This window comes from Barbatula barbatula (genome assembly GCF_947034865.1).
Source record: "Barbatula barbatula genome assembly, chromosome: 10".
NCBI lineage: Eukaryota > Metazoa > Chordata > Actinopteri > Cypriniformes > Nemacheilidae > Barbatula > Barbatula barbatula.
Genome location: NC_136773.1, coordinates 23879459 through 23889847, shown reverse-complemented (window position 1 = coordinate 23889847; position 10389 = coordinate 23879459). Strand labels below are relative to the sequence as shown.

Here is a 10389-nt window from a genome sequence, read left to right as displayed (position 1 = left end):
TCATCAATGTGGAGCTGCTGTGTTAATTTTTGAAAAGCCATGGTTGGCTTTTATTGCTTTTATAGCAGGATTACCGTGTAGCCCAGAGCATCGCCGCCTTCAAAGACAGATGCACTGCGAAGACCGAGGAGTCGAAGCATTTCTGATGTTCTCAGGACAGCACGCGTTCACTGACAAGAACTCAGAGAACTGGAGAATCTCTTAACCGTGATAAACATGTGCCCTAATCAAAATTGAACCTTAACAAAGGGTTGATTTTCAATTGAAGAGGCAGACTGTGATTTGGATCCATTCGCTTCTGCCCTTACAATGACAGAAAATGTAACACGCTGTTAAAACAAGAAGACACGAGTCCTGATGGGAATCTGATCCATTACTATTTATTTCCACACCAGATGAAACACAAAATCCATAAATTAAAGAAATTAACCGATGGCAAATAAAACACCAGGGGCGTCTTTGTAAGCTGTTTAAATCTTTAAATTTACAACATCTTCTGCATACTGCTGTAATTGAACACACTGCAGGGGTGTTATATTAATAAGCGAGAACATTGTGAACAGCCGTCCTTTTTATATACGTCCTGGGGTAAACAAATTCTTGCCTCGGGATGAATTCTGTTCAGCTGTAGGGGGGAAAGGGGAATGGGCTTAATCTGAAGAGGGGTACCTGAAGGATGGCTCAGTTTTTGGTTTTATTTTACAGGTGTTTGAAAAACATGATATTGTTGTAATATAATGAGAGATGACTTTCAGTTCAATGAAAAAAAATGTTTCAGGTGTATCTCGGTGTAGCATTAGGCCTATATTGTTATTATTCTATTTTATGTTGTTATAGTCTGTCATGTTTCTTCTTGTTCTGTCTGGAAATCTGTTGTTGATCATCTGTCATTTCTTTATCATTTATCACTAAAATAGCCTATTAAGGGGTCATTTACGTAACTGGCGAGGAAACATTGTCAAACGATTAACACACATCGTATTCAGCGCTAGTGAGATACGTCACGACTCCGCCGTATTGGAACGCTTATGTTTTCTGCATTTCTGCAATAACATTTGTTAATTTTATTTTACAAAAAGCAGCCCTCGTTTCCATTGAGTGCTTAAAGCGCATTCTTGACCGTTCCAATATGGCGGCGCGATTGACGCACGACGCGTGTGTAAATCTATGGATCGTTCCAACATGGCAGTCAGCAGAGCACAGAGAGCTCCAAAGACATGCCGCACACATGCAAATCGGTTTGCCATATGGACTCAGACAACAATATTTAGGTAATCTCCAAAAATATCAAAACAAATATGTTTACGTATCGCTGCACGTTTTGGGCATTTGCGCGCTAGGCTCTCCCAACCGCAGTAGACAACAAAGTTACTTCCAGTGTTACACTTTGGCGATGTTTACCTACAGATCTCTTTTGAAGAATCCATTCTTAATATGGACAAATGTAACAACATGTATGTGTTTGCCACCATTTTGGGAAGAGATGAAAGAGATTCTTCATTGTCAGATCAGAGGTGAGTGGTCATGATTATTGAGTATGAGCATTATATATATATATATATATATATATATATATATATAGGCAGGCTGTAATGTTTCTCGAATGCAAGGCTAAACCGTCCGAAGGTCATCAAATCGGTTTTATTTCAGTTAACAGAGCATTATTTTCGGAAGTGATAAATATATTACAACAATTTACGCTGAAATGAGAGTAATGATCAAATTTATAATTGTTAATATTACAAAATAAGTTTGTGACATTGATTATGACGCGACAGATTGAACAACAACAACAACTATATCCGACATTTGACTGATTTTACATGTTCTTATAGGATTTACTAGGCCCATACTTAAACAAAAACAATAAACAATAAAACTGATGTGAAGAGGATATGTCATTTCAAATAAATCAATTGAATGTTTAAGCCGGTCATACATGTGAGGTCAAAAGGCATTGCTGCGAAAAACATGATCTGTTGATTCAGTTTCAGACTGTCTATCTTTGCCTGAAAGTTTGTGGGTGGGCGTTACTATGGCTGGGCGTTACTATAGGTTGACGTTACGGGGAAACTATGGGAATTCTGTTGTTGTCCTGGGAAATCAGCCGGGTTTTTGTCTTTGGGTGTCGTTCCTCCAAACCGACACCGGCTGGCGCCAGACATCAGGAAAACGCAGAGACAGCGTCAGTCCTGCAGTTGGTATGTACAGTATTTGCGGGTCTCGGTGCAACATCAATTATTCACAGTTATTTACACGCAAATAAACAAACATTTACATAAATAAATAATCTAGCAACCCACGCGCCCACCTGCATAGGGGATAAACGGGGAAGCTGCGCACACTTTGATGTCTTTATTTGCTCGTCTTTTGGAAAGAAATTATTACGATTCTTGATATATTTTCGTTTCTGTGGCCTAAAACAGGCGTGCGTGATGCGGGTCTGCCCGCTTGAAAGGAAAATCTTGGCGGCAGACATCTCCATCTAGCCGTGCGCAATAATTGAAATGGCGCATTTAGCTGCGGGCAGGCTGCGAGGGCGCGCAATGATTGCATGTCCATAGACGTCATTTGCTTTTAATGGCCTCCAGGAAATTTGGCATTACAGTTCTCACAGACATTAGAGCAAGGAGAGGAAGCGAGGACGGGGGAAAGCACCGCACGCATGAGCACCACATCAGGATATATAGATTTCTGTTTTAAAAGAATATGCTTCCTTTATCGCCACTTTATCAACAAGTTCTAGTGCGCCTCCTGCCTTAGTAAGGAAACGACAAGCTGCTTTTACTCATTCGCAGAAGGGAAAATGTGTTGCCTTTGTGAAAGAGCCTGGGGGAATATTACATCAGACGAAATGGCAATGATTAAAATCAGCCTTTTCTGCTTCTCCAAAGTCTCGGGAACGGCGTGGTGACACTTGGCTGATGCGTAAACCGTTATGCACTGAACTTTAAACCCTCGCCAGCTATATTTTTTACGAAAGAACACGGCACTTAATGAATGCGAATGATCGAGGGGGGATATCAGGTTTTCGTCTGCTCGGGTTTGAGTTAATTGTCCTCTAATCCTGTGGCCCCAGAGGCGTTTGCGCAGCCCGGAGCGAGAATTCTTCTCTCGGCTCTGCTCTGTGATTTGGAAACGGATTATTGGCTTTCTTCTGCCCATAAGCAAAGCAGCAGTTTCATTTTTGCTTAAAAAGATAGTCGTGAGGCTGATAGACACGACCGATCTCTGTATTAAGAAATAAGAAGATCAAGAGGGGGAAGGAGCGATCTGGATTCCAGGAGAAGGTGAGTAACAGTCTCGTGCGCTTTTGCGCTTCAGCTCTGAAAGCGTCCGGACAACAGCGGCGCGCATTGTGCAGCATTAAAGTCACAGAGAGCCTTTTATAGCCATCCGTGACACGGTTTAATGCGGTTTGTGGAGAATCTCACACTGGACAGGACGAGAATAGATAGGCTGGAGCGTTTATTGGATAGAAACTTGAAAGAGAGCGAGAGAAAGGAGCGCAAACCTTCATCTGGGAGCCGATCGAATCGGACTCGGATCGCGATTCGGACAACTACGATGTTTGAAACGGTACAATTTCAAATCAAATGGGATCTAAACCAAGAGTAGGCTACATTATCAGTGTGACAATGATTGTGTGTTTAGTTTTCAGCACCGAGGACGCGACGCGACCAGGAGGGTAAACGTTTCTCCGCCTTTACGCACCGCGTCCGGTCTGATATTTTCGGCTTTTCTGAATCCGTGATCTTATTAAACGGCCTCTAGGCATCTAGACAGGGTGTTATTATGACTATATGTCTCATACCTGAAGGTTTTATAGCGGCGATGTAGACGCCATATTGTGAAGTGATCTGAATTTAAGTTTTAACCCGTAGGGCACCGACATAAAAACTGGAGGAGGAGAGCGGAAAAGTGTGTGCGGTTTCATTTCATTATTTGTTTGAGCCTGATAGAGGTATCCTGCCACGCGTTAAAACAGTTTGTCTGTTTAAACAAAGGTGTTTAGTTGTTTGATGTCTTTTTGGTTCACGTGAGCTCAGTACGGGTAGACCAGTTTAGAGCTTTCAACCTGGTGGCTGCAAAACCAGTTAATGAGATCAAGTAAAGGTTGAAGCTCTCAATGAGAACAGTAGAATGTTCCCCTTACGTGAATATATGTCTCCCTTTACTATGTTTGTACCCATAAAGCAAGGAACTTTTACGCATAACAAAACGTTCTGTATGGGTCCTTCTTCTAACCTTAAACTAACATTTCCAGGAACCAAACATTATTAGCTGAGAATAAAGTCATTTGAGGTTTGATTCCTTAGCTTTTCAATAGTGCATAATGTATACTTTACTATTGTGTTCGTCCTATTTACAAAGACAGAGAAAGAGGCTGTTCCACTATATTCCCTCGATAGTAATTCTGGGCTTTTGGTTGCAACGCCCTGTAGCTGTATGATAATGAGGTATAGCTTCATTCGCCAGAACTTCTCAAGTCTTTTCTTTCAGTGAGATATTTGTAATGTATCATCTTGCTTGTGTATTAAATGAACATTACCGCTGAGGGCTCGGCGGCAACACCCTGGAAAATTCTGCCGGTCGCCTCCAGCACAAGCCCTCGAGCGCCGGAGCTGAATGGAGCCTTAACAACGGCCTCCTGTTTACCATGTATGGTTAAAATAACAGCCGCACGAATGAGCCGCTGCGAGGAAGCTGAACTCCAGGTTCACAACGAAGCCGTCTTTCTCGTGACAACTGGAATAGGTTAAGTTGTATTTCCATCGAACAGATGTGGCCTCATGTGTGCCGGGTATTGTGAGGTGAAGTTCTGACTTGTATAAACATGTCTTCAAGTTTGGACAGTTGAAGTTAAAGACTCTCAAATGTTTCACTGAACCATTTTGATCAAAGCGAATAGAAGAGGAACGGGAAAGTTTTTGGTCTTGAGCTGCTGTGCGAATGAGAACGCTCTTTAGTTCAGATTATATGCTGTAGCTTGTGGATATGTAGAGTTTGTCTGAAGAATAATCTGCATTTGGAGGGAATGGATTTATTCTGTGGGTTGGTATCAGTGAGTGTAAAATGCATTTTAAAAGCAGCAAGATGCTTTTATAATAGAGAAACAAAGTAAAAGATTCATCAACTTGAAGCGGCAATAAAAAGGATGTTTTAAGAAGAGATGTGCAGTAAATTCAAATGGAATAGACGCATCTCCTTACAAAAATGAACCATGGTTGCTACATGTTTACTACGGTGAAACCACGGTTCATTTTAATGAAGGTAGTGAGGGACTCGGCTGTTTGTAGGGTCGGGAGAGCATCACAGTGAAAGCCGGTGAAAGTGATTTTGAACCTCAGTTCACGAGCGCTGAGCTTTGTAGTTGGAAGCGATGCCTGGTATTCCACGTGAACGCGCGCCATGCCCTCGTTTCCCAAACGCTCAGATTGGTTGCTGAAGTGTCGGAGGATATCACGTCTAACACATAACACGACCTTTAATTAGAATCTTGCCGTTTTTTCCCTCCTTTCCCATCCCCGCAGGCAAACACCTCACATCTCTCTCTCGCTCTCGCTCTCGCTCTCGCTCTCTCTCTCTCTCTCTCTCTGCAGTGTTAATAAACATCCTCGTACCCTGCCCTCGGGCTGCACCAGCGAAAAGATGCAAACATACTTCATTAGAGCCGTGGCAATAATTTGTAAGCTAAATATGCGTTGGGGCAGATGAGAAAACGATCTGATAGGACTCGACTCGCTCAAGGTGGGAGAGACACTAACGCACCGTGAAGGCGCATCAGCATTATTTTCCTTCATGGCTTTCCCGTTTGTCTGCTTCCAGGAAGGGAGAAGCATGTCTCGCCTGTCTCTGAGCCGGTCTCCGGTCTCTCCTCTGGCCACGCAGGGGATTCCACTCCCGGCTCAGCTCACCAAATCCAACGCGCCCGTTCACATCGACGTGGGCGGACATATGTACACCAGCAGCCTGGCGACGCTCACCAAATACCCAGACTCACGGTAAGACCCCCTGACCTCCGTCTCCTCTCTACAGCCCGTTACGGAGAAAGTGTGGAGTCAGCAAACTGCAAGGACTTCTTTTGGAAGCAGCAGCGTGTCAGTGTTTTAGCTCAGTTTTGTCTTGTTTAGCAGGTGCGACTAATCTTTTTTTATGATTTCAGTTTGACAGTATTTGGGAAAGGATTTTATGCATAATGGAAAACTGCATGATGTGTTCTAATAAATTATTTTGCCTTAAGGAAAAGACAGCTTGTCCTGTAAAATTGGAAAACAAAATATTTGTTGTATTGTGAAGTGCAAAAGGCTTGAAGCATTATGACATTTTTACGTTTTTTATTTGAACCTGGAAATAAAGTTTTAGGTTAGAGTAATGAAATGCAACGAAGAATTCTGTGCTCTTTTTACCGTTTATAGTTTTGTCTAAAACGTTATGAACTTTATGTTAATGTTTGGTAGTTGTTACGCTGAAAGTTGAAAATATACAAAGTGAAATGCAAACACAGAAATGTTTTCCGTAGTTCTCTAAGATGGATTGAGCATTCAGTTTGACCTTCTTAATATCTTCTGATCAAGATTTGTGATTGTATCGGGTGAGAGAGAAAGAAAGTCTAGAGAAAGAGAAGACAGACGAAATATCTTGTCAAATAGAAGAATTAGTTTCTGTTTCTGACATATAAAATACTGGAATACGAAATATACAAACGGACAGAGAATTTGGATTGCATATTGACTGTATGATAAATTCAGTTCAAGCTTTTCTATTTGTATTTAGTTTTAAGCCAAATAACTGCTTATTTTAGTGCATGTCTCCTTTAAAACCTACTAAATGTGTTTTGTGCTTGTGCAGCATTGATTTGTTCTTATTTCACGTAAACACAGCATACGTGATCATCTGTGTTTAACTGTGATAACTCTCTACATACGGCTGTTATTTAAATTGTGTTTTTATTCGAGCACACTACAAAGTGACGGTCGCGCAATTATTGCAGACTTTCCCTCGCACGCGGGCACACGCCAGCACACTGCTGAGAGAGTCGGGTTAAAGAAGTTAAGTTGATGGTCTTTTAATAGATTGATCCTTTAATAATGTAGAGCGGGAAAAGAAACTCGGTCTATAACTAATGTGAGAACATCCGTCTTCACGCAGACCAGACTCCTGCACTGACAGAAGGTATGAAAGTTTCATGGCAGGGCCGTGAACGAGCCGCGTGTGTTGTGATGTTTGAGGGGTGAATGGATTGATGGGTAGATACAGACTTATTTAGTTTAAATGCCTTACTGCTATATGCAACAGGATTGGATTCATTTGACTGCTGTTTGTATTTATGTCCAACTTTAACAAAGAAGTCTCTCTTCTTACTCTCTCAAACTAAAGACAATCGGATGAGATGTAGGTGTGAGGTTAGACTGATGTACTTTGTGTTGTCTGGTTGAGTCAGATCTCTATTCCTTAGGGCCGGTGAGGTGAACAGACAAGAAATGACTGAATAAACCTTCCTCCGGTTCAGAACTTCAGCTGTCCTTCAGATTACACACTTCACACAGAACTAACAGGTGTCATTCTGTCCCCAGACCTCAATCTTCTTCTCAACACAGAGTTTGCGGTTATTTATCGTTTGGAGTTGCGACTGAATTTTACAGTCCAGCCCACTGCTGTTAATTCACAACAGATTCATAAGTGACTGTGTTCATACAGCAGCAGAATGCCAGAGTCACTCCGGTTTGGAATTCAGTTCTTGTGAGTTCACATGAAAGTCCAGAGAGAATCGCTTGACACGTTTTGCATTGGTTAACGTCATTTTATTTACGCTTAATTTACACAAACCATTTTTGTACGATTTTCTTAAATAAAAACAGCTTGATTAGACATCATATAGTATAAAAATATTTCTATTTAAAAAGATAATAATATTACTTTTTAATGCTTAAAGACAGAGGGAGAGAGAGAGAGAGAGAGAGACAGACAGAGTGAGAGGGAGACAGAGTGAGAGGGAGAGAGAGAGAGAGAGAGAGAGAGAGAGAGAGAGAGACAGAGTGAGAGGGAGATAGAGTGAGAGAGAGACAGAGTGAGGGAGAGAGATAGAGACAGAGTGAGAGGGAGAGAGAGAGAGAGAGAGACAGACAGAGTGAGAGAGAGAGACAGACAGACAGACAGACAGAGTGAGAGAGACGGAGTGAGAGGGAGAGAGAGAGAGAGAGACGGAGTGAGAGGGAGTGAGAGAGAGACAGAGTGAGAGGGAGAGAGAGGGAGAGGGAGATAGAGTGAGATAGAGACAGAGTGAGAGGGAGAGAGAGAGAGAGAGAGACAGACAGAGGGAGAGAGAGAGACAGACAGACAGACAGAGTGAGAGGGAGACAGTTCTACTGTTATTTTTCATTTGCAAAATGCTTTGGCAATACTATTAGAAATGTCATGACAATAAAGCGACTTGAACTTGAACTTGAGAGAGACACAGAGAGAGAGAGAGAATCTCATCCGCTCGGGTGCTCAGGGCTGCAACCGCTGATTTACCGAGAGGAAAATAAAGAGAGAGAGAGAGAGAGAGAGAGAGAGAGAGGGGGGCAGAAAGAAAAGAAAAACAGGCAGCATTTTAATTGCTTTTTAAAAAAAAAGTGCAGATGAAAAACAGTGTTTGCCCGCAGGCTCATGGTGAAATTCTAGCTGGAAGAATTGCAAGACCATATGAGAAAGAAAGACCGCAGGCGCTACAGGGAGATGAGTATTGGTTTTTTATAAAGCATTTTGCATCGATTTCCAAAGGGGGAAAAGGAGGGAGAGAGAGAGAGAGAAGACGAGAGAGCTTTAGAAAGTGCAGGAGGTGAAGACTACATGAACAATATAACGGACGGAGCGGTGTGAATGAAGACGCATCTGTAAAGATCCGCACCTGGAAGAACTCAAAGAACTGTTGACTGCGCAAATCACTTCCATTGACGCGTTCAACAATAAACGGCTTTATACCTCCACCGTTATTCACCTGAACAGGCTTTGACAGGCGCTCTCACCGCACGTGTCTGCTGATCTGTGAACTGATCATAGTGATGATTAAAGATTGAATCGGCTTAGGACAGAATAAAGGACAGTCAAATAAGCAGAAATCTGAAGGTGTTCTCAGGTAGATGGTGTTTATCTAAACTAGACGTTTGTTGTGCCTTGGGCTTTCAAACATTTACCTTTCTTTATGTTTGCATTTAAATGTTGAATGTTTTTTTCCTGATTCAGATGGGATGGCAGGATAGGTGGGCTTCTGTACAATAACATGCTTTAGTTTTTCCTTTTGTGAACGTGGCATCGTGGACATTATTATACTGTTGACATCATAAAGCAGGGCTGCATTGAATGCGTTTCAGCTCTGTGTTAGTCTCACGCCAGAGAAAGACTTCAAATGCTTTTCTGACGCCTAAAGCCTCTTGTTTCAGAACTGGAGCACTAATACGTTTTTGGCTGGCCAGTAAAATGAAACAATAAATGCTAATTGTTTCATGCATTTAAAAGATGCTGGCTTCACTCCATTAACTCTCTACGTGTGTGTGTGTGTGTGTGTTTTAATTTTCAGCATCAGTCGGCTGTTTAACGGAACGGAGCCGATAGTTCTGGACAGTTTAAAGCAGCATTACTTTATTGACCGGGATGGAGAGATATTCCGCTACATATTGGGTTTCCTGCGGACCTGCAAGCTTCTCCTGCCCGATGATTTTAAGGTAACAACATCAACAGCGTCTTCTGTATTTGAATGAAATATCCCGTCTCTGTGATTGTTTAGAAACAAGTACAGACTTTGCACACAGTTTACTACTTTAGTATGCAAGTATGCACTGGCCTACCATTTCAAACAGTACCATACTATTAAATGATCTCTACCGTTATCTCCCACGCGAAGACGTACTGTAGTATCTTTAGTTTTTACTATAGTAAACTGAAGTAGAATCCTGGATAATATAGTGATTTTAAACCGTACCACAGTAAATAACGTTTACTATAGTTTTTATAAAATCACTGTGGTTAATACTAGAGGAATACCTTATTAACATTGTGTACGGATTATTACACAGTTTACTAGAATGAATACTAAAGTACAGTATATGACCGTTCACTATAATTAATACTAAGGTATATGACAGTTTACTATAGTAAATTTTAAGATGTACTACAGTATTTTTTCATGTGGCCACAGAGACATAAGTACAGTTTTTGCATTTAATTTTATTTGTTCACCTAGTGCTTAAGACTAAATATTATGAGTTTTTTACGTTGAACACAGAACCCGTTTGAGTTAAATGAAGTACATTGGAGAACATGTATGATCTGTGGATGTATGATACCACATGAGGAGGCAGAAGAGAAATCAGTCTCGTCTGATGTGATTATTTTGTGTGTTTTCAG

At 41.5% G+C, this 10389-nt stretch overlaps 1 protein-coding gene across 7 annotated transcripts in view; it reads left to right on the top strand.

Moving 5' to 3' along the window:
* Nucleotides 1-1124: 1124 nt before the first annotated feature.
* The window catches only part of kctd15b (potassium channel tetramerization domain containing 15b), a 20289-nt gene continuing 11024 nt past the window's right edge, over nucleotides 1125-10389 (top strand). The window contains exons 1-3 of one of the 7 annotated variants that reach the window (XM_079466465.1): nucleotides 1125-1271; nucleotides 5830-6005; nucleotides 9563-9707. In XM_079466465.1, the coding sequence (XP_079322591.1) occupies nucleotides 5842-6005; nucleotides 9563-9707 (309 nt within the window). In that variant the 5' untranslated portion in view covers nucleotides 1125-1271; nucleotides 5830-5841. The other 6 variants (XM_079466466.1, XM_079466464.1, XR_013787246.1 and 3 more) reach the window with 6 other exon arrangements.